Source organism: Asterias rubens, chromosome 8 (genome assembly GCF_902459465.1).
Source record: "Asterias rubens chromosome 8, eAstRub1.3, whole genome shotgun sequence".
Taxonomy (NCBI): Eukaryota; Metazoa; Echinodermata; class Asteroidea; order Forcipulatida; family Asteriidae; genus Asterias; species Asterias rubens.
The window spans coordinates 20,641,940-20,667,213 of record NC_047069.1 but is presented as its reverse complement, the minus strand read 5'-3'; the positions used below and the strand labels follow the sequence as shown (position 1 = coordinate 20,667,213).

Sequence of the window (25,274 nt, the reverse complement as noted above, 5' to 3'; positions counted from 1 at the left end):
AAAAAGTAAATATATCAACGTTTAAATAATTTTAGATTGCGATTTGGTCATCAACATAATTAAGGTTCCATCATAAAATGATTTGTGTAGTAAAAAGTAACCATATCAACGTTTAAATAATTTCAGATTGCGATTTGGTCATCAACATAATTAAGGTTCCATCATATATTATGTTTGTAGTAAAGAGTAAACATATCAAGATTACGATCCATTCCCGATTAAGATTTGTCACCCACACAACTTTCCTCACATTAAACTTTGGTAAAAGTTAAAACATAATTTAAAAGGTTATGATCATCAATATAATTTGGCAGCACTCCGAAAAGGCACCCCAATACTATTGATGATCATACCTGAGTAATGTCATGTTTACACCCCAATACTATTGATGATCATACCTGAGTAATGTTATTTTAACACCCCAATACTATTGATGATCATACCTGAGTAATCTTATTTTAACACCCCAATACTATTGATGATCATACCTGAGTAATCTTATTTTAACACCCCAATACTATTGATGATCATACCTGAGTAATCTTATTTTAACACCCCAATACTATTGATGATCATACCTGAGTAAGCTTATTTTAACACCCCAATACTATTGATGATCATACCTCAGTAATCTTATTTTAACACCCCAATACTATTGATGATCATACACGAGTAATGTTATGTTTACACCCCAATACTATTGATGATCATACCTGAGTAGTGTCATGTTTACACCCCCATACTATTGATGATCATACCTGAGTAATCTTATTTTAACACCCAAATACTATTGATGATCATACCTGAGTAATGTCATGTTTACACCCCAATACTATTGATGATCATACCTGAGTAATCTTATTTTAACACCCCAATACTATTGATGATCATACCTGAGTAATCTTATTTTAACACCCCAATACTATTGATGATCATACCTGAGTATTGTCATGTTTACACCCCAATACTATTGATGATCATACCTGAGTAATCTAATTTTAACACCCCAATACTATTGATGATCATACCTGAGTATTGTTATGTTTACACCCCAATACTATTGATGATCATACCTGAGTAATCTTATTTTAACACCCCAATACTATTGATGATCATACCTGAGTAATCTTATTTTAACACCCCAATACTATTGATGATCATACCTCAGTAATCTTATTTTAACACCCCAATACTATTGATGATCATACACGAGTAATGTTATGTTTACACCCCAATACTATTGATGATCATACCTGAGTAGTGTCATGTTTACACCCCAATACTATTGATGATCATACCTGAGTAATCTTATTTTAACACCCCAATACTATTGATGATCATACCTGAGTAATCTTATTTTAACAACCCAATACTATTGATGATCATACCTGAGTAATGTCCTGTTTATACCCCAATACTAACCAAACAATTCACCGATTTTTAAGATAGTATCTTTGCAAAAGGGACACTCTTTCTTCTGTTCCTCTATGGCCACAGCGCACACAGCACACAGCTTATGTCCACATGGGATGATGAACGAATCTTGCACTCTGTCGTAACATATTTTGCAGTGTTGGTCCTGTGAGGATGGTAATGTCCCAGGAAAGGCAAAACTGCATGAAGGTTGATCATCGCCAAAAACCATCCTCTTTCTCTTGAAAGAAACCTGAAGGGAGAGAACAGTTTTTAAAAATCCACTACAAATCTTTTCTTGTTTTACCAATCTTATGTTTGTAAACACTTGAGTTGATTTTACTTGGGGTGATGAGCAAACACATAAAACACTTATTTCCATCCTCATGCTGCTAGATAACATTTTAATAATTAAGAATTTGCAAGATATCACAGATTTTCATTTACAATATTTTTTTCATATTTGCATCAGAGTAGAATGCTTGGAACAGTTTGCATGAATGTGAACAAAATAAGTAACATCTGATCATAGTGCAATCCCTGTTAGAGAACGACAGGGGCATGGCCCACATTTTGTTTAATGTGAGGGACACAAATTGCAATGTCTCCCACTAATTATGAAGTCCTTATTTCCATTGCAAACCCATGTACTTTGAATAATTATTGACCTATTCATTTTTGGAGGCACAAGTAATTCCTCAAGTCCTGTATAAATGGACAGGGAAATGTTTGAGAAATAGTTGGTTAATTAACAGTAGTAAATAATTATAATAATAACAAGGTAAACACTGAGAGTTTGTAGAACAAACGCTTGGTGTTAAAATTGATGGGTAAGATATTAAAATTATGTAAAATTTATTCATAACTTTTCCTAGGTCCATCATGAAGAATTTTGAGGCTACAGAATAGGAGTCGGGTGATTCCCACTAATGAGCTTGAATGATAACATGCAGTTACTTTTTTGCAGGAAGAACACTTTGTACAAAGCGACTCAAAACGGTCATCCAAAGCAAGAATGCCATAATTTAATAAAAGAATTTTACAATGTAAAATAGTTGGATAGAAAATATTTCAGCATGTTGCAAATTCCTACGATTTTAGAGAATTTATAAGACACATTCTGAACATGGTGATGCAAGGCATACTTTAATCAATACAAACTCCCAGGAATTTTGTAACCATCATGAATGTACCACTTATGGCTCTTAAGATATACATTTTTGAACTATACAGTTTTAATGTAATGGTACATCTCAAAAGACAACATCTTTGCATTTTTTGTTTTTAGGTACATACTCACTTTTGTATTTGTTATTTTAAGTTTAAGATACAGTACTTGTATTACGTTGTCCGTGGTAACATAGTCTAAGTCATCAAACGAGTCAAGCATTAATGGTTTGGGTAATTCTAAATGAGTGGAAATACTGGTTTTCGGTCCGAATTTATCTTTATAGTCAACCACTGTTATGTCCATTTGTTGTTTAAATACACTAATTATGTAATATTTGTAGTGTTGTACCCTGGTGTCGAACAATCAAACCAACCACCCTGGCAATTCAGAACAAGAAAGAAGGGGTACAGACTACTTACTTTGTATTGGTCAACTCTGATTGTGATAAGGGCATTCACTTAAGGAGCCAAAGTGCAATGACGGGCGAGGTGTTCCAGGAGATAAGTTTAGTCAAAAAGAGGTCTCTTTATTCATAACTCACCTCAAAGGTCAGAGTGTTGTTAAAACCCTTATTATGAACAAGAACCCACTGTTACGAACAAAATATACTGTCAACCGACTGATATTAAATGTGTACTTACTGTTGGTGTATCCAAATCAAAGAAAGATGATTCTTGCTGTTCAAGGTCAAAGGGAACCTCTTCCAAGCTTGATGAGCTACTTGTAGAGCAATCCTTCTAAAATCATTGAAATAAAACATTATTTTACTACTTTTTTTTCAATCTTTCAATAGTGGCAATTATTGAAGTGTACAATTGTTTCAACTCTGCAATCTGTTAAATGTTACACACACTGCACTTAGAAATCTTTTTTAAGATTAGGGGCCGTCCAAACTTTCAACATTTTAACAGTCATACAAAGAGTACTACTGGAGGGGGGGGGGGGGGGGTCAGACCCCATGTGCGACTTTGAAGGTTTGTAAAATGTGACGCTCAAGTACCTCCGTTGCCATTTAAAGGCATATGCACATATTTTGTCAACAGATACAGTTAATATTTACCTACCCAAAAATTCATACCAAAACCTTTGTTAATAAAAAACAGATTTTCATATTATAGGTTTTTCCGGTAATTTTCGATGAATATGCAACCTATTTAAACTTGGCATCATACATTTTCGCGCAGTCCTTCAATTTTACTTTTATGTGCAAGCAAGTGTTCTTTTGCATCACGCGATAAGCAACAAACACCATTCGATTTAACAAACCAGTCGAACAGCATCCAAACTCACAGCAGAATTTTCTGGAGTGCATTTGGTCATTCGCGAATTCATTTTCGGACAGGCATTTAAGGGAATTGTGCATATGAATTGATGCTTTCTTGCTCTGTAATTATCGTCACCCCTCCTAGAATTTAAAAGGTATAAAAACGGTTCAGTAATGATATGAGAATCAAAGAAACACAGAAACGATAATAAAGAAGCAAAGGAACAGAAACAAAGAAACAGAGAAACAGAAAAAGGAAGAAAACAAAAAAGCAAAGAAAAAACAAAACAAAAAACGGATATGAAGAATCAATGAAATAGAAAAAAAGAAAGATAAACCTATAGTTTACAACTGTTTCTTAGTTATATTTTTGTAATGCTAAGTATGCAAAACTGACTGGCGCTCATAGAAAAAAAGAAAGTAACAGTTTTGTACAATTAATATGAAGTTGGTCCTTCTCTTCTAAATTTGAATGTTATGCTGTATAAATTTGCTTGAATGATGCTTTAAACCGAGTAGGCAAAATTGCTTTAATACAAATGCACGAAAGTGAAATAGGACGCTTATTTGCCGAAAATTACTGGGAAAACCTCAACTTAAATCAAACAATATAATTACCACACCTGCATTTCTTTAGTTTTGATGTATATTCTTGTCTTTGATCCCTTTTCTCCATAAACAGTGCTCAAGTCAAAGCTCTCTTTCTCTATTTCATGTCCTTGAAAGTTGGCCAGGCTGAATTCCATCTTACTGCGATGCCCTTTTGAAGATTCCCCTGCAGAGAAGAAAAGTGGCACACAACCCTCAAGCAGCTGGATATAGGTTGCCTTGCGGTCGCACGTTAAATGTCTGACTCCTCCTCCTTTTTGGCATCGCACCTGTGTATATTCTTTCACCTTCTTATTCATATGTAGCCATCCTACTTGAATTTTGACCGTTGGGCTTTACTTTTTTGCACTGCTTGCTGAAGCTGTTGGTTCGGCCTGCCAGATATAAGTGATATAAAATGGTAGAATTATTTGTCATCCTTCACATTCAAGTGGTACTAGGAGACAATTAAGGTTTATCTTTACATAGGTGAAGTAACTTGGTTATGCCTCCTTTAAACCATACCAAAAAACCTGGTTTAGTCACAGTTTAGCCTAGGTCAATCCACAAGCTACACCAGTCCTGAGAAATATGCCAGCCTCGGCCATTATACACCATCAGTTTACATTGTTAACCACATTCCTTTGCATATACATGTAAGCCTATGGGTAGACCAATCAACCACATGTAACTACTAAACTTCAACAAGTATGTCATGTAATCTGGTGACCCATTTGTTAGTCCAGGGTTTACACATGCACGGTTTTGGTTTGGTTTGGTTTGGTTTGTTTATTTTTGTTTATTTTTTTTTTATTTTTTTTTATTTTTTTAATATTTTTTTATATTTTTTTATATTTTATTGGTATTTTTTATGTTTTTTTTTATTATAATTTTTTTATTTTATTATTTATTTATTCTTATTCTTTTTATTTTATTTATTTTTATTTATTTTTTTTTTTGGGGGGGAGTGGTCAGGTGGCTATTTTTTAGAAATGCTGACTGTTTTCAGGGTATTTGAACATATTCGAGCAATGTGGGTGTGATTAGAATCAGCAGAACTTTGGCTAAGCAGGGGGCTTGGGTGGGGGATCTTTGGTTTAAAGGAAGTCAAGAGGACCTCCAATCTTGTACTTAGACCCTTGAAGAAAGAATTGCATACATGGTTGCAAAGTACATATGCATATACCCACCTGCTTCCTGACAGGAAGCCTGTAGGGCAAAGTTGTGATGTATTCCGATAGGCCACACAGGGTTACAGCAAAAGTACTGATATACCAATTTTAATATTTTAAACAAGTACTTATTTTACCAAAGCAAGGTCCTCAACATCTAGTGTCCACAATTAAAACCAGAGAAATGTTTATGACATTCCATTGCCACCCCTACCACTTATAATGAGTGCAATTTAAAAGGGCCTGTTGAAATATCAAAATACAATTGTATAGGGATCAAACCCCTACACACAAAAATTGCCAACCCAGCCAGCTATCTAAAATAGAGCTTAGTAATTAATTCAAGGTTGCTTATACTGCAGCAATTAATACATTATTAAATTCTTACCTTAAACTTCCGACGTATGCGTTGAAGCATCGTCAATAGCGGTTTTGGCCCTACCAAAAATAACAAAGAGTTAAATTGTAAAAATTTTAGACATCAAATCCCTCTACCTGGTGGGCAGACCATCTGGTTTGACAACCACCTCAAGGACAAGCCTGATATTTAGAGGCATTAGATGCAAATGCCTTCATGCCCCTGGTCATTGTCTGTGCCTTTTAACATGTACATTTTCCCCAGTACATGCCTGCCTGTAGGCACAACCATTGAGTGACATGTGGCGTGTAATGTGACCTGTTGGGTCCATGCACGCAATGACGCCTACGAACAGGAATTCAAAATTACAAAGCATGGAAGTTTTACAGATTTTCAATAATTATTATGCTTTTAACAAAAAGGGTATTTATAAATGTACATGTACAGTATAAAAAAAATTCTTAAAACGAGCTAAAGGTTATACAGTTAAAACACACAGTAGATAAACTAGTGGTTTAATCCCAACGAGGCCCAGTTCTTGATGATTTACCTCGACTTCGTCTCGGTAAATTATCAAGAACCAGGCCTCGGCGGATTTAAACCACTAGTTGAAAACCGATTCAACACACTTTGATTCCCATTCATAAATACCCTTTTCGGTCAAAGACATCAACACTTGTTGGTCAAAAAATATAATAAATGCAAACATTATAATTGTTGAATAGTTTCTTTCAACACAACACCCCTCCAGCTATGAAATGGTAAAGCCCTCCGCTGCCCTCGCGTAAACAACTCCTTATAAGGGAATGCTGTGGGCGTCGCGCATATCGCGTGATGTGGCACAACTGTTCCAGCCGTTGCTCTCGACCAATAGGAATGAAGAAACTTTTTTATAAGAACAGGTGCAAGGTTGCATTTCATGTCCATGAATTAACACTTTTTACCGGTCATTAACAAAAGGTTTATGCACACCCACGTGCACGCTCTCCACCAATAGGAGTAGAGAAACTGTCTGGGGTATTTATGAATACTCTTTTACTCCCTTGTTAAATAACAGAACATGAATTTGGTAAAAACACTGCCCCTTGTGGTTTGCAGTGTCATTTGTGAACAATGTTGCATTGTTTTGGCAAATAAGCCACAAAAAACTGGGTTTTTTTGTTAAGACAAACAGCCTCAGTTGTAATTGGTCATATTACACACACTTCATGATTTATTGATTGCATTACAAAGTACAAATAATATGGTACATTGGGTACAACAATTTTTACCTTTCTGGACGTCCTCATCAGAATTGTCGTCATCCTCATCATTGCATGCCGCAGCTCCTAAAATTAGACAAAACATATTTTTTTAAAGAATTGTCATGATACTGTAAACAAAAAACCAAAAAACGAGCCCAGGAGCTTCTAAAAAGAGTGGAAATGGTAGGGGTAAGGTCGAGTGGGACTAAAGAGCTGTGGGACTAAAGAGCTGCAGGACTAAAGAGCTGCAGGACTAAAGAGCTGTGGGACTAAAGAGCTGCAGGACTAAAGAGCTGTGGGATTTAAAATTAATAGTGTTGAGCCTTTAATGATTTCACAAAATAAATAAATCAAGCATCAATGAATTAAGGAAATAGCATCAGATGATATTTGAACCAAACTTAAAGTCATTAAAAAAAAATCCCATCCACACCACTATAACAAAAATTCAAACATACACAAACACATACCTTTACAAGGAAAGTTCTTTCCTGTCTTCAGTTCTGCAGTGAGAAATAGAGAAAAACTTTAATTATTTACATTATAATGCACATTTTGCCTAACAAACTGAACTCAGAAAACTTGCTTTGTCTATTGGATTTTGACTCAGTGAAACAAAGAATTTGCTAGACAATGACTCTGTTACACTGTTATGACACTATGATGTTATTCAAGTATCACACAGAGAGAATACAGTGTGGTTACAGTAAAGGCCGCTGCATAAAAAAACAGATAAAACATTTGAGGATAAAACATTATTTATTCTCTGATTATTATAGCAAATTTTGCAATACATTTTGTAGTAATTTGTTCAATGCTAACGTTCTTGCATTTTTCTTTTGCCCAGGTTTGGCAGGATTTTTTACCCTGAGCTTTACTGATGACCACAACAATTGTTCAAAAAAAGAGAAACTAGACAATCACCTCAATCCAGTGAAAACAAGTTACCAGCAGGAGAACTATTAGTCTTTATCATTTAAGAAACCCATAGGCACTATACAGTTCAAGCGAATAATGTAGTTTCACTGTCATGACAAATTTATCTGCTCTTTAAAACAAAACATGCCTGAAGACAATCCACTTACCAACTTTTATTCTAGTTTTTGAGAACAGTGTCGGCTTCTCTGAGAGGTCGATAAACTCCCCCCATTCATCATCAAAATATTTGACCATAAGTTTATCTGCACTATGGTTTGGCAGAACATCATGGAAAATCTGAACACCAAAGTAAAAAACAGTTACATGTTATGTAGGATTCTGATTGCAACTATATTTTTTTATAATCAAATTAGTTTAATACCACCTGACCACAGGGTAAAATGAAATTCCATGACTTTCCATCACAAAATTACGGTTTTTCCATGATCAATGGCTGGTTATCACACTGAAAATGAGGGAAAGTGTTTCGAACTGAAACTGGAAGACTGCAATGTAGCAAAATATTATGCTGTGTGGGTACTTTTAGGGTACAACCTAAAATTGTGGTAGTTTGGTTGCTTTGTGAATAGACCTTGGTTTTATTATTGGCCAGTGCATGTAAGCTTAAGACATGTAATAATATACAACAATCATTGCAAGAGACGGGATTTGTTAATTCAATTCAGCATTCAGCCTCCCTTTGTATTTTTAAATATTTGTTTAAATCATATGTTGTTGGTTGGTTATTCCATGCCCTTTTAATCATTTAAAAAGTTCAACTTAACACTCAAGGAACACTAAAAAGATCTTCATCATAGTGATTTTAGGCTGATTAATATAGCATTGTTTGCATACCAGAGTGGATACTTTACACGGGAAGCTACAAAATAGAATGTCAATACGTATTGCAAATTACTTGTACCTTAAGTATCATGTCCGTCGTTTCCTTTGACGAAGACCCTTTCCTGACTTCACCCTTCCTTGTATGGTCCTTAAAATGCACCAAAACTTGCACTGTTCCAGTCTTATCTTGTCCATCATCCGAGTCTGAAGACATCTTTGGGAACTCTATAAAAAATAATTCAAAGAATAGTGTCTGAAACGTCGACTTTGGCTACAATGGCTAGATCAGCGCATCTGTCATCAGTGTTGGAGAATAGGCAGGATGCGCGTGATCTAGCTGTAGTGTAGACCCAGTAACTGGGGCGCTGTACTCCTTTTCTTAAATTTTGACATTAGCGGTCGACGACCGCTAATGCTAATGTCAAAATTCTGGGTCTGGGTCTAGCTGTGTAGCTTAATTGTATCATGTTTGACCCATTAATTTGTGAAAAATTCTTTGTCCACATCTGTCGCTTGGGCATTTTCATTTTGGAGAAAAAAACAATATCTTCAGTAATCACAATTTTCTAAATTCCATCCAGTACGGTAGGACTCGACTGCTGGTAGTGGAAGGACAACTCTGTGCAAGTCTATTTTTACAGATTCAAGGTACTGAAAGCACTTATGTTATACTGTTTCTTCTATAAAATACATGCGTGTGGCCAACCTCCTGACAACAACTAGTAATGATGATCATGACTCTTTATACTTTTATAGAGAGACGGATATCTGTCATGTCTGTCAGGCATAACTGACGTTACCACAGTCACTCAAGTCACAGCTGAACTGAAATCTACAGTGAAAACAAAAGCAAACGCAGCCTATTAATTATTATTGATCTAGGCCTACCTCAGTCCATGAACCTACCGTAGTCTTTCATCTGTTTTTAATAGTCTACATGTATACGATTTACCTCCGATAATAATTATTATATCCTGGAATACAAACTAAAGATATGGGGGGGGATGTCAACTTACCACAGTTTCGAGCGGCAGACTGTATCGGCAGATCGAGCAAGGCCAGTGGCAGAAATGAATGCACGTATGCACAAGACGTACTAGCTGCTTGCTGGCGTGTGTAGGTATGACAGCTACATGTATTGTACATGCGACGACAAGCGGACACACGTGCGCGGCATGTTCGAACATGTTTTCTGATGAAAGTCGACTTGGTGAGATAAATGTTGTCAGTAAGTTGACTTATAATTTTATATAAGTCGACTTGGTGAGGTAAATTACTAAGTAAGGCAACTTATTACTCTCAGTAAGTCGACTTGTTGAAATAAATTATGTCAGTAAGTCGAATTATTACTCTCAGTAAGTCGTCTTGGTGAGATAAATTATGTCAGCAAGTCGGCTAATCATTTTATCTAAGTCGACTTGTTGAAATAAATTATGTCAGTAAGTTGACTTATTGTTTTATCTAAGTCGACTTGTTGAAATAAATTATGTCAGTAAGTCGACTTATTACTCTCGGTAAGTCGACTTGTTGAAATAAATTATGTCAGCAAGTTGACTTATTGTTTTATCTAAGTCGACTTGGCGAGATAAATTATGTCAGTAAGTCGACTTAGTACTCTCAGTAAGTCGACTTTTTGAAATAAATTATGTCAGCAAGTTGACTTATTGTTTTATCTAAGTCGACTTGGCGAGATAAGTTATGTCGGTAAGTTGGCTTAGTACTCTCAGTAAGTCGACTTGGTGAGATAAACTATGTTGGTTAGTGGACTGATTGTTATGAATAAGTCGACTTAGCTAGATAAAATATGTCGGTAAGTTAACTTATACCACGAAATAAGTCGTCTTGATGAGATAAATTATGTCAGTATCTCAATATGTGGGATGGCACTCATGGAGCTCCGTACGTTAGTGCTACTAGAGTACAGCTAGTAATACCAAAGGATTGCGGGAAAAAAATACCCGAATGGATCGTACGTACTTGGAGTGGAGATTGGGTCAACTGGACCGATAACAATCTATAGTATAAATTGGAAATTCTGACTTGCAAGTATTTTATTTTCCGATGGCTCGGCTGACATTTTACGATTTTTAAAATCTCATTTTGAATTGGTAAAAATAAAAATAAAATCCATGCGGCCCCCAAAAAGGAAGCGGGCGGGGACGCTAAACATAAGTTTTTTTTACTTCGCCTAATAATTAGAAAGTACATCTATTCGTTGAAGTCAACTGAAAGCTACAGGAAGCTCGAAATGTGGAAAACCACTTATGCATGTGTGAGAAAACCAAGCGTTGACACCCCACTCTCCCCAAAGAGTTATAATAATAAATAAATAAAATAACTCAATGTTTAAACAAATACATACAATATAATATGTTAAAGAAAATACATAAATAGTATCAACAAATAAACAAATAGTAAATAAAATACAAAAGATTATAAATAATATCAATCAAATATTACCTTGAAAAATGTCAATGATGGGGGGCCTTGATTGTGCAGCTGGGCTGACCATCCTCTCTATTAAGGGCTGCAGTGATGAAAATCTCCCAAGATGAGATAACTGAAATATCCCCGCTTTCATGTTTCGCACAACACCCTCTGGCTCATTTGTATAAGTGGATGTTGTTTCGTGCGGAATGTGGTCATCAGACAAAACATAAAAGATGAGACAGCCAGCCATCTGAAATAATACAATTTTAACGTAAACACATCTCTACATAAGCAACTCTACTAATAAATAGTCTTGCTGTGAAAGAAATAGCATGAATGAATTTTAATAAATGCTGTGCCCATCTGTGTTGTGCAACCCACCTGTGTTGTGCAAGTGCAAGTATCACTGTATAAACTAATATTACATACCTGTACATCTGAAGATTTCTTGTATCTGACCATATCTCCTTGAAGACTATCTACTGACATCCAGCAGAAAGTCCCGATTGCGTTGGTTAATAGAGTGGTTTTCCCCAAGATCAATCTAGACACTCCAAAGTCCCCGATCTTTACAGCACCTGTTTTATCTACATTGATTACACAAATTGAGTGCATTTAATCATAATCTCGACTAAATTGAATTCACGATCAATTTCTGCTTGAGACAGGTACATTTTTGTAATCTATAATTTTGCAAATGCTATTTATTAAAAATGTTTTGTTTGCTTATAAATCTATGTTTTTAAATAACAATAGCATCTGCAAAAAGGGCAATTGAGGATTTTAATCAGTATAACACAGTATAACACCACAAACGTGTACAATTGTTACATAATTGGAGGAATATATATATATAAAAGACCTAAACCTCTTTCAAAAAGGAGGATATAGGAAGTTTATTTAACTTACCAAGCAACACATTTGCAGGCTTTATGTCTCTGTGGACAAAACCATGTTGGTGTAATTCCTGCAGACCTTTCAGGAAACCAAGGCACAGATCTTTTCAGTTACTATCTGACAGGTCAATTGCAGAAACTCTGCCTTCGATGATGTCTTGCATGTTGTACTCACACAGCTCAGTTGCAAAGAAAGTGAAGTCGTCATCTTCCTCAATACACATTGTCTTCAAAACATGATTGAGGTTTTTTCCTTGAAGCTCTTTAAATATTGAGACTTCTTCTCCTACCATTTCAGTATTAACACACTTGACTGCAATGGGACAGTTGTTGAAAGCTCCCAGGTAGACCTGTGAGCCGTTGCTTCCCTCAGCAATACTCAGCGATTTGCTGAATACAATCATGCCAAATTTTTGTTTCTTGGAGTCGTCCATACTTTTTAAATCTTGTAGTTTTTCTGCCCATCTCGAAACCTTTAATAATAAGGAACATTTGAAAACTATTCACATATAGTAAAATCCATTTGTAACACTGTCAATGAAAAAAAAAAAAATACTTAACCAATATTTGTAATAGCTAGTCCTGTAAATGTTGTCTTCCTTCATTTTACGAAGATACATATACACGCATAAGAGGGGAGATGGCCTTAGCTTTCGATCCAAACCAGACCTTCGTCAGAGGCGTAAACAAGGACAAACAAAAACATATCCATTTATAGTAAAAAAGGGAAGCAGGGGATTAAGGGAAGGTTTCCAGAAAAAGAATATATATATCCATTTAATATGTCTACAATCGCAGCACAAGCAAGGGAAAACTGGAAAAATGATCAGTAATATAATTGCCATGTGGGCTGATTCAAAGCACCAATGAGCAGGACATTAATAAAGTATGAGTTTAATATCATTCTATATGTATTCAGGCCATAATAGGGTTATTGAAATTGTCCAATGTTTCCTATGTTAACATTTCTAAGACCAAACCATCTTTGGTTTGTAATATTTTTCCACAGCATTTCTATTTTAAAATCTGAAGTAAAAACATCAAGTGTATTTAACCATGTCCAAGCACAATGTATGGTAATGTAATGACGTACATTGTCTCAACTGCCAAAAAACACAATAATATGAAAACAAAAAAAAAGATAAACTGAATAGTGTTGTGACATGGCTGGGAATCCTTTTTTTCCTGTTTAATTTCACCTCCTAGGTCGTGGATTTCTTTTCCTCCCAATTGTCTTTTAACAAAGCATTAGTCAGTGCTGACTGCCATTTGCATGACCTCATTCCCCTTTTCCCAAGTGATAAGTTTATTGCTCTTGTTATTTACGGCCCCATTAAATTGTGGCCTAGGTCCTTTCCCCCAAGACTATGCTTATTCCTGATAAGACTAAAAGTGCAGACTGGCATTTTTGATATGTTTCTGGCTATAATGTTGGCTATTACTTTGATACTGTGTTTGGGTGTATTTTTAGTTAATTTTAGATGTTTTTTTTGCTGGTTCGATTTTACAAGTCTTCTTAATTTTATTATTTGGTTATAACGAATTTGCGATATGTTAATTGTTGAATCACAATTTTAAAAAAATATTGTTTGTCTTTTTCGAGTTCAAATTCTAGTTGAGTTGACCTTATTCAGTTTTTTTGTTCTTTTCCATTACTCTTTCTGTTGAAGTTTTTAGTGGGTAAAATATCCTATATAAATGTTTTTTCTTGTTTCTAAAAAAGTCAGTTGTCAATGTTTCTTCTCATCAAATCGCCTCATGACTTTATGCTCACTCGATCCTAGGTAAACATTTTCTTCTTGCAAGCGAGTTCCCCCAAAGTCTGTATTTATTGGATGTTAATTTTAATTATATTATTTATTTATTTATTTCAAAGTGTTCCAGTTTACATTATCACCATCAGAGTCTTACAGAGTGAATTGATCCGAGTGTAAGAAAGAAGTATAGAGATTCTTGTAGATGCATACACCTCACTCTGCATTTTTAATGTGCACGGTTTTTTTAAATATGTCTTAAAGTTTTTTTTAATATGTATTAAACAAAAAATGATTTTTCCGTCTTTATAATATAAATGTATATTGCCTTACCTTTTTTCTCCATGGAACATTATCATCTCCATAATCATATCGAAGCTCCTCCCCCTTTGGAATGATGCACCGAGCGAACAGGCACAGACACGGGTGTTCCATCAACAGACATTACCTTCATCTGGGTATTTGACTTTCTTACATGCTCATCATTTACCATTCGACAAGCACCATCTGATTGGGTACCATCCACACCGTATGAAAGTAACACAACAAATTAAAAAACACAGATCATGTATTTACCTGTGTTTTATTTGATTTGTTCAATACAAAACAGTGTTAACAATTATTTCCTAATGGAAAGCTGAAGTGTTCTTCTTTAAAATGGTACCGCATTTGTAGCAGTCACATTTTTTGTCAGAGCTGATCATCGTTATCTCGAACCGAGGAAAGTCACAAACTGAATGTGCCAAAATCACCACTATGAGTGCTCAATAAAGCAAATAACCCTATTTCAATAGTCTGTACAGCATTAGTTAAAATGGATTAGGGGAGATGTCAGGCCGTTATTGCTGCATATGGATCGTCTACCCGCTACTGAGGTTCATAAAATTTGCTGAAAATTGTGTTACTGATATGGTTGGTTTTTTTTTATTCAGTGTACAAATTATGGTGATTTTGGCACCTTCAGTTTGTGACTTTCCTCTGTTCGCGATAACGATGATCAGCTCTGACAAATGTGTCTGCTACAAATGCGGTACCATTTTAAATAAGAACACTTCAGCTTTCCATTCATATGCTTTATACTAAGCAAAAAAAAATATCTAACTTTTGTTGAGAAGTTTATGTGCACAGTGCGTTATGTTCAATTTAAAATAATAAATGGGCTGAAATTGTCGAGTCAGGTGCATAAATATGGCGATGCTAAAATCACTTGCCTCGGCGTGAATTTCCCACTATTAAACCAAAATCTCTGAATTTACTCATCGGTTTCACTGTGACCCTTATTAGCTGTTATCAGTATTTGTAGGCCTATTTTATTTATAACTTACTTTGAACATAGTTCCATATACGAATCAAATAAAAAGGTCTACTAAGGTAAAAGGCCCTACTGCACTTACTCGGTATAATCTGACGTTATAAAGTGATTGCGCGTTGTGACTCAAACTTCTTAAGCTTTAGGCCTACTTTCTCTTCTGGTCATTTCGCTTAAATCATTCTTTATTCAAAAAAAAAAAAAAAAAAAAGGTGTGATTAATAATTCGGAAAACTCACCTTAAAAATGCTTGGTGAAACTGCTTAAATTAAATAGATCTTATAGAACCTTTGGACCACTCGAAGAAGAATACACGCACGGGTACAGCCTAGTCACTGGTGATACACGAGTGTGTGGGTGATTCCCCGGGACCGTCGACGGACTCGCGGGAACCTTCAGATCCATGGTGCGGTATACCAAAATTTGCCGCATGAGGGCGCGCTCCACTTCAGAGTTCCACTACGGTAACACATATCAATCTTGGGACCGGAAAACAACAATACGGTTGTTTGGTGTCATTTGGGGACCGACGCTACTTTTGCGGTGGAACAGAGTGAGCCCTCAATGGACCACTTTTTAGACTCCAAACAAGTGGGGACCGGGTAGTTGTCTGGGATATTGGATTGGAGAGGGTGGGTCAATCTAGCTGATGGTTGGGGGCTTGATGCTGGGTAGGCTGGTGGCACTTTGGCCTCTTGGCAGCCTTCACCATATCCTTCATGTATCTGCCAGATCTTTAAAGACTTCAAGCAGCTCAGTGTTGCTCAAAGGCTCTTTCTCTAACTGCATTGCCGCTTGAAAAGCAGAGCCAGTGCCAACAGCCTTGCTCCTCACTTCCTCCTGTCCCTCTCGTTTGATTATGTACTCTCGCAGGTCTATGAATGCAGTGACTGAACCTCGCTCAAAAAGGTCTTGACAGGTATTTCGCATGTATGTGTCATGGAGGCCTTCGATTAGTTGTTCCACTAAGGCTGTGTCTGAGGATGAATACAGCTCTGCATCCCGTCTAGTTAATCACAGGAACCGCTTCTTCTGCATCCTTCACCCTGACGCTGTTTACGCTCCAAGAAAAGACGCTGGAGCTCTCCCGCTGCCAGTTACTCGCCATAAGAGTCTCTTAAGAACGCCAGCACTTCCTTTGCTGAACGACCTTCATTAATCAGTCAGAGCCTTGACCTCCGTTTTTGGTATCCCTAATAGATAATCTTTAACATATTTAATACATGACGTACGATGCCCCTCTTGGATGGCAATGCATCTTTAATAATAATAATACAAATCAACCTTAAGGGGGAGGTGGGGTTCATACATAGTAGCGGATAGTTTGTTGATCATACTTTCAAAAACATTGTCCCTGGAAACAATGATGTTGTACGTGTCCCCCTCCATAAACGTTTCTCCATCTCCCTCACTTGTAAGTTAAGGTATCTCCCCCTCAGATGGGTCTGAGTCCTTGTCGATGTACACAGAAGAAACAGTAATTAAGTATTGAGTTGTGTTTTCTTTTTCTACACGTATATCAAAACTATTTCCAATAAACTTCCATGCTAAACTATGTCCTTGTAAAAGGGAGTCTACCCATTTTGATACTTATGGTCATCTTATAATGCAAGATTATAAAAAATAAAATTACAAAAAACAGGCAAAAACATTAAGTAATATTGCAACACTGGAAAGTCACTTTGCCACTCATTGCGATTTCTTCAAAGAGTAAACTTTATTTCATCGAAGACCATCAATGCAGCATTTCAAAACATTCTTATTTGTGGAAAGTAACATAACAAAATGGTTTAATACTTACAATCCTTCACTCAGCATATCAACTATTTCAGTGACTTCCAGATCAGTACCTTCAACCGATACGTGGAGTACTTGTAGGTTGTAGATCAGCACCTGCAGCACCTTCAGGTGTGGGTTCCTACCAAGTTAAAAGGGAAAACGTTCGGGATTATGAAACATTTTTATGTGCATGCAACATACATTTTTCATATTTGCATATCAATTTATAGTGTTTATAAAAACATATAAATGAGACTTACTTACGTACATGGATAAACAAAATACTATGTCCAAGAAAACAACACACTGACCATGTTAGACAGTTCAACAGGTTGCAAATCCGGTGACGACACTTGTGAATCCTTTGTGGTGGCCGACGCATCAGTATTGTGCACATCCTGTAATTGTTATTATTTATTAAAACGTAATATTAAAAAACTAAACTTAACAATCTATAAATATTAATGAACAATTAACACGAAAAATAAAAGGTCAGAGGTTTATAAACTTAAAAAAAGTTAACCCGCCACCAACAACCAAAAAAAAGCATAATGACAAAATGCCCACCCCAAACATTTGTATATCATTAAAAATGACAACAAAAACTAATAACAATTGCAAGAACTGAAAATATTCCGATAAAATAAAAATTAACACGCGCGGTTAAACAAAAATCCATACAAAGTGAATAGATACCAAATTTGATTATCATTAATGGTCGACAGAGGATGGCACCACCTTAAACACAACGCTAATGCGATTAAGACTAATTGGGCAGTCTCCTTCTTTCTCGCACCCTCCATCCTGTTTGACCCCCCCCCCCCCCCCACAACCAACACCTGTTACCCCTGTGGCTTCGCCCTCTCACAATTTCTTCCACCACCCCAATCCCTCCCACCACCCCAATCCCTCATACGTTTTGTAAAGCTTTCTTTCTCATAATGCTACTCTCACACCTGGGTGAATATTCTTGCGAATATGGATATTTGAAATTCGCGGTGAATTCGCCCAAAATTGCGAATTGATAGTGAGTATTATTTTTCACGTTCACCCTCGGTCACCCCTCGACCTGTCCGTACCATTATGTTACGAATTTTTACAAATGCTGAACAATGCTAGCCAATGACAATAGCTTACGAAAGTTGCCAACGCTTATGCACGCTTCAACGTTACTAATGGCTACCAATGCTTACGAAAATCTATGGTGAATGACTGTCTTCGCAACATTTGCTGAAATTATAGCGCTTCCCAATGCTGTTTCACACTGTTGCGAATAATATTAGAGTGAATGTGCTTACGAATGAAAATATTTGACAATTGCTCATACTTTGCAACATTCGCCGCGTCTTCGTAAGCGTTCGTAACAAATTCGGAGCGGTTACCCGTCACGCCCCATCTCCCTATGAAGATCGATCAATTTACAAACCGGTTTGTTAATTTCAGCGAATGTTGCAAAGACGGTCATTCGCCTCGACATTCGTTAGCATTGGTAAACCATTGTTAGTGTCTGTAAACATGCGTAAGCGTTGGCAATGATCGTAAAACCACCTGTAAGGCGTTTGTAAGGAAGAGTTATACGATCTAGAGGATCGGTGGGAATATTTTGAGCGTCTGAACAAGTTGAACTTCCTTTCCATGGCTATTTGGTATGCTCTTTCATTCGCCTGGGAGATAGTTTTTCTTTCATTATTATCTCTTAACTTTGACGATCAATTGAGCTCAAGTTTTTACAGGTTTGTTATTTTATGCATAAGTTGAGATACACCAAGTGGGAAGACTGGTCTTTGACAGTTACCAATAGTGTCCAATAGTGTCCAGTGTCTTGAAGTCTTTGTGGCTGGTCCATACTTCTTGAGAGTTGTGATGGCGTGGTGCAGAATGGGCCCCTTTATGTCTAGAAGAGGCAAGTCTCTTTCAATGATGGATTTCAGCATTGATTGTCGGAAGATTGTCCTGGTTTATGGTATAGTCCATTATGTTTCATCTGCAGTGACTATTTGAGTTTCATTTTTTTATTGGCAACCACATAAGGTCGGATTCATTATAAAATGTGACCCGACAAGAGTGGTTCTTTATGCAAGTATTTTATTCACAAGCACAAAAGAAAAAAAAAAAAAAAAAAAGGGTTGATGCATAAGTAAAACAAGGATGGGAATAACTCTTGGTTGGGGCGGGTTGAAGGGCGTGGCCTCGGTCCAGGTATGGTGGGAAGTGTGGGTGGCTGTAGGGGGTGTTCCTCTCGGGTCTCTTCTGGGTCTGCGACAAAATCTGGCGATGTGGCCTACTTCGCCGCAGTTATAGCAGGTCCGCGGGCCTCTGTTGACTGACATGGGGCTGGGGGTCTTCTGGTTTGACAGGAGTAAGGACACCTGTCCACAAAGTTGGCTCAAGGCATCCTGGGTGGCCTTCAGCTGAGTCGCCTGATGGTTCAGCTGCTTCTGGAGGCTGCTGTCTACCTCGTCCGTCTTCGCCCTAGTTGCGCGGGCCTCTGCAACAGGTGGTGGTGGGGTGCTCTCCCACGACAGAACAGTGTTTCGGAGGTCGGCAAATTCTATGCCCTCCTTCTCTTGCGTGTACCGTCTCACCTCACGCCGTAGAGACGCATCTGCCAACCCTGACGAAAATCTCTCTATCAAGATGGCGTTTTTGTTCTCCAGTAGGGGGCTGTCCTCTGAAGTGGCGGTCTCCACCTTACGGAGTAACTTCAGGAGATTGAGGGAGAATTCTTGGATGCTCTCCCCTCTATGCTGACGTCTGCCATAGAACTCCTCCCACCGTGTGGACGGCGTCTCTTGGCATGCATATGTCAGCATAATGTGCTCTATGATGCGTGTGGGGGTACTTCTCACCAAAGGGGGGCAGAGACGTACCTCAGCTCGGGCACTGCCGGCGAGATAATCCAGGACTATCTGGGCGCCCTCTTCATCAGACATGTCATTTGTCAAACGGAGCATGTCTTCCGCCCACTCACGGACTTCCGGATCTCTGTCGCTTGTTGGCTTTTCCGGACAGCTTCGTTCCCCGGTCCCGAGGCATGACAACAATCTTGGGTGTCACTGCCTTTGCTAACTTCAGCTCCTCCAGCGTCGCTGTCAACATCTTCACTTGATCTTGCAGCGCCTCCATCCTTGTTGCGTCACACCACCAACCCTTTTTTGTGCTTGCTTACTTGTATCCTGTCTACGACGCCTGTGACCCGACAAGATTGGTTCTATATACAAGTATTTTATTCACAAGCACAAAAGATTAAAAGAAAAATAAAAAAAAGGGTTGATGCGTAAGTAAAACAAGGATGGGAATAACTCTGAAACTGGAATAGCTCTGAGACTCTTGGAAAAATGAATTGCACACACGATGATAACTTGCAATGGAATGACTTAGTTGCACAATAGCTACACTATATCTGGGGTAGAGCTGGGGCTGACCACACTGACCATGCCCTGGGAAATAAGACCCTCAGCAGGTGGGCTGCTGCTAAGTCAACAATTAGTTAACTTAAGAGGGGGCAGTCGCTTATAGTGCCTGTTCACAAAAAAATACAATAAAACTTTCAAAATATGTACATCACCAAAACTTTAAAGTCATTAATCTTTACATGTATTTTCAAAATAAAGGTTCAGAAAGTACTACGATAAATATCAAGGAAATGCCAGTGAAAATATTACAATATCTGGAAAGGGAGATAAACAGCAACATTTTTTCTAAATACCAGAAAAAAATTCTTAATTCTTAAAACATGTCCTAAAGTTAAGCTGGACAGAAAGCTGGTCTGCAGTCAAGGGCCAAAAGTCTGGTGGATGTTGTCCTGCTGCCTCCCCAGACAATTACAAGTATGCGATGTGATTATTTGAGTACCAGTGTTGCAAAACAGGCTAAACAAAAATATATAAATAAATGTATATATCTTTGATTTTGATTTTGCGCTGCTGTGTTGAATGAAATCTAACCATCTCTCTGATTGTTGTACAAACTCACTCTGATTGCAAGATGCAAATATTGGTAGCTCTGGTGTACTAGTAGTACAGAAGGTATGTTATGTTGACTAGATGTACATGTAGTCAACTGAATTTGCCTGAATTTATTGAGCACAGGTGAAAATCTTGGTTTGGCTCTCACTGTTAAAATCTGTTCTGTTTCAAATCTGTCAGGTCTTTATGTTAGCCATGTAAGTTAAAAGTTTGTTTACAATCCCAAAACATCATCATCAATGTTTTGCTTTTATCATTTAAAGTCACCTGGAAATATAATTCTTTTTTCTTCAAACAGTAGAGTTTATGTTTCTGAACAATAAAATAATTTTTTGAGCAATTGTTTTTAACGATTTATATCTTTAAAAAAATAAATAAAGTTGTGTGGGGGATGATTCCGCCTACCCCTTTTGTGACGTCAATCGAGGAAGACTTTGCCTCGATCTAACATCGAACACACATACTTGCAAGTACATTCAAGTCCTAGTCGTTTCGAAAAAGTTTTTTTCTTGCATTTTCCCGGCAGTGTCGACCAGGTGGATGCAGCAAAACAACTAAAGATCGGGTCAGTTTGCAAAGTGGTCCGGTATGACGTCTTTTCCACCGCTGTGCAGCAAACACTTCGAGCCGTCGTACTTAGAGAATCCGGAATACACTACACATTTTGACATGAAGAGAAAAGTTCTTTTCTAAAACATGACGTCATCCTTACAATTTTTCCAGCTAGTGTGGAAGTCGAAGAAGGTACCTGAAAGACGTAACGAACCTAAAGGAGCATTTGCCTATAACGTGAAAAAATCAGGGATTGTTTCAACTTTGAGGGCATGTTTTTAGCTTGCGCCAAGCGTCACTATCTTGTTCTGGAACTGCATGCGATTCATCGCGCCTCGATTGACGTCACGAACAGCGCCCTCTCGGGTCGGGATTATTTTCAAATTTGTAAATAACATGGAAACCAATTTTTTCAAAACCTTAGTTAATTGTTTATTCATATTCTACTCATCAAAACACATATTTTAGTGACAAAAGCTTTATTTTGACAAAATACCACTTCCAGGTGACTTTAAGTACAAAATCATTTTTAAAGGCTTGGTTTGTGTCCTAAAATAATGCACATACACTCAGCCATAATATTCTTGTTACTTAAGTCCAATCTTGCCAATGTGAAAATCTGAACAACTATGATTAAAAAGCCTGAAATGTCTTTTATAAGCAAACACCATGTAATGTTTACATATATCAGCACTGGTACTCAATAAAATGTTCCTTTTTTTCTCCAATGGCCAAATATTATGCCCGTCTTTGTATGCTAGTGGTATGCTATTTTGGCTAGTTGTAGCCAACTGAGTGCCATATCTATTTGGTGGACACCAAAACCCACTTACTGTAGTAGACACCTGTACCTGTCATTAAGAATATATAGTGGGAATTCTAATTTGGGTCATACCCAACTGAGAATGCTATTCTAGGGTTGTCAAAATGGTTTAATATTTTAGCTTCATTGAGTTGAATCTATACTAATTTCCTACAAAGCTATATGTCATTAAATAATGCATGTAACATTGGTTTCATATAGAGTTAACCAATCCAGCAAGCAGTCAAAAATTTCAATAACGAACGAGAATGTTCAACTTAGCTTATTGACAATGCAAAAGGGACACATTCCTGGTAAGCCATTTTGGTTAGATGTAGCCAATTGAGTTTACCAGAAGTGAGATACCAAATTCCACTAAAGGCCCCTAATACCTGCACCAACAATGATGTACTGTAGTGGTAGTTCTAATTCAGCTAGATGTAGCTGATTGAGACTGCCATGCTTATTTCAGCCACTCTAGTCATAAGGATGTGTAGTTTTTACGTGTATTCACACCAACATCCTGAAATGGCAGGCCATGATCTGAATCAGTGGCTGTGGCTTAACCATCATGTAAAAAATGGTCAATGTCTAGGTTTCCCATAGCAACATCCTAAGTCATAACATACATGTGTAGCTACAGCAATCAACTCAGACATGCCCAGATTGTGGCAGGATATGTACACATACCATAACAAACTTGTGGACACCACTGTGTTTCACATCTGCAATGTAGTGGTATACTAGTTTGGCCAGGTGTGGCTGAATGAGAATGCCAAAGTACATAAAGAAATTGCTTGCTGGCTGGATCATTTGGATATAATACTACTAAAAACTAAATGACAGGCTAGATGTAGCTGAATGGGTGTGTCACAAAAGATAACAATACCAATGTTCGTTGATTTGAAGAAGTCATTTAAGATTTAAGAATGTACAGGTGCAATAACAAACTTTTAAAAGCTAATAAAATAAATTTTGATACCAGATAATGGATTGAAACTGCTAGTGTTGTACATAAAGCATGGCTTGCAGGACACTTGATTTGAAACATGTTTTTATGATACACACAAACTCGAATTTCAGGTGCAAACTCCTAGAATTATATGAGCCTTTCAACCGGATTTTACCTAAACATGATCAGAAATATATTGACGAGTCCAATGGGAGCCAAATGAAGATTTCAGGAGAGCTTGAACTCACTGATTTGAAATACAATTGAAGAAGTCGCCAATAAATAAAATCAACAGACTATGGATAAGATGGACTGAAATGAAATTGATTGTGGTTGCTTTAATGTGTCCACATCGGGTCCAACTTGCAATGTAGTATAGTCAATCTAAGACAAAATATGGCTTGACTTAGACAAAACTGCAACAGAAATGATTTTGTTTGCAAGTGTCTCCTGAAACCCTGCCCTGATGACTGTTTTGAAACATCGGGTTTTCGACTCATTTGTCAAAAATTATATAGCAATTCAAACATAAATATTTCAATGCTCATCAGGGGCATTGCCAAAGATATAATACAAAAATATATTTCATAACTCATGTACATGTACGTTTATGTAGTTAATAAACTAACTGTAAACTGTCAATGCCCATCTGGGGCATTGCCGAAGATGGCAGCAGATCCTCTTAACAGCTTCTTGCTGTCCACTGATCCAGCAACAAAGGAGTCCCAAAGCTTGAAAAGCTTGCCCTGGTTGCTGGTGTCTCATCTTCGTTGCCGCTTTGTAAGTTTCTGATAGCTAACCAGACGGACCTGGAGACTGACCATTTTTGGGGGCTTCATTGTAGAGAACCTCCACCAGCTGGCACATGTTGAGGTTGATCCTTCCCCCTGCCCTCCGATAAATTCTCTTGTGCCAACCCGCTAAAGCAACAAAGTATAAGCATGGAGGAAGAAGTGTAGGATTGTAATGATAAATAAAAAACGTAATATAGAATTAACCGGATAATAAGTACATCTGGCCTTTTCGCCGTCCAAAATACTTACCAGTTAATCAGAAATAATTCATGAATAAACACCAACAGATATAAATACCAAAGACCACTTCTACAACTATTCTTAAAACCTTCATGTACATTTTGATGAACAACATTATGGTTTTATTCAGAACTGCTGCATAATTTTCAAATTCATAAATTATTGAGTTATTTTCCTGTTAAGGACTTTTGCTGACCCAACATGTTGTATATATGACATTGCATTAACTTGTGTCAGAGCAGCAATATTGCTGACAATTGAACAACTTTTGGAGAATATATCACTATTAGTACAAGAAAAGAAAGTAAAGTTTGAACCAATTCATAAAAGAACGGAGGCTATAGAAATTTGGCCGTGACTTCAATAAAAAGATGTGCCAAAGGCTGCGATGTATAAATGCTCATAAAGTGAAAATGTGGATACGTGTGTTTTCGAAGAAAAAACTAAAACTCACTGTGTATGGACGGATGTCTTTGGTTGTAAGGTACAGATGCTTTCTTTGAGTCTTGTAATAATTGCAATAAGAGTCAACTGTAAATTGTAGTGTCCATCCGTGAGTGTCAAAGTGGAAGTAATTGGATCTCCCACATAGTTGGCCAGCGATCTTTCAAGCAATCCCAACTTATGGTTGCGGCTTTGATTTTGTCATAGTTTGTGTCATCAGCCTTTAACCTCACTACCTTCCTTTGCTTTACCTTTGAGTGGTTTGTGAACATAAACAGGCCAGTCTTCCTTAGAAATGGTTTGGGTTACTGCCCATCTTTCAAATTGTTCATGGTAAATATCAATCCTTTCTCTATCTTTAAGTGGCTGCATTTTAGTGAGTA

At 37.2% G+C, this 25,274-nt stretch overlaps 2 protein-coding genes across 4 annotated transcripts; both read right to left on the bottom strand.

Annotated features, from left to right (window-relative positions):
* Window positions 1-1,295: 1,295 nt before the first annotated feature.
* LOC117293768 lies at window positions 1,296-9,471 on the bottom strand. Of its 3 annotated transcripts, XR_004519470.1 has the most exons (8): window positions 9,051-9,471; window positions 8,296-8,425; window positions 7,681-7,713; window positions 7,238-7,294; window positions 5,997-6,046; window positions 4,472-4,831; window positions 3,226-3,318; window positions 1,296-1,666 (listed from the first exon to the last, which is right to left on the bottom strand). XR_004519470.1 is itself a non-coding variant. In XM_033776205.1 (6 exons), exons 1-6 carry the CDS (start codon window positions 9,183-9,185, stop codon window positions 4,793-4,795), a joined length of 444 nt encoding a protein of 147 aa, XP_033632096.1. In that variant the 5' UTR covers window positions 9,186-9,471; the 3' UTR covers window positions 4,338-4,792. The 3 variants fall into 3 exon arrangements, 2 of the variants coding, with proteins under 2 accessions (XP_033632095.1, XP_033632096.1); XM_033776205.1 differs by lacking the exons at window positions 1,296-1,666; window positions 3,226-3,318 and having other exon boundaries at window positions 4,338-4,831; XM_033776204.1 differs by lacking the exons at window positions 5,997-6,046; window positions 7,238-7,294; window positions 7,681-7,713; window positions 8,296-8,425; window positions 9,051-9,471 and having other exon boundaries at window positions 4,472-5,218.
* A 1,949-nt stretch (window positions 9,472-11,420) lies between these two features.
* LOC117294046 (probable LRR receptor-like serine/threonine-protein kinase At1g51810) lies at window positions 11,421-20,072 on the bottom strand. The gene is given in 7 exon segments (XM_033776557.1): window positions 11,421-11,651; window positions 11,831-11,988; window positions 12,311-12,800; window positions 14,373-14,477; window positions 14,479-14,584; window positions 17,162-17,278; window positions 19,468-20,072. Coding segments are annotated over 7 exon segments (1,812 nt in total).
* Between the last annotated feature and the right edge of the window lie 5,202 nt (window positions 20,073-25,274).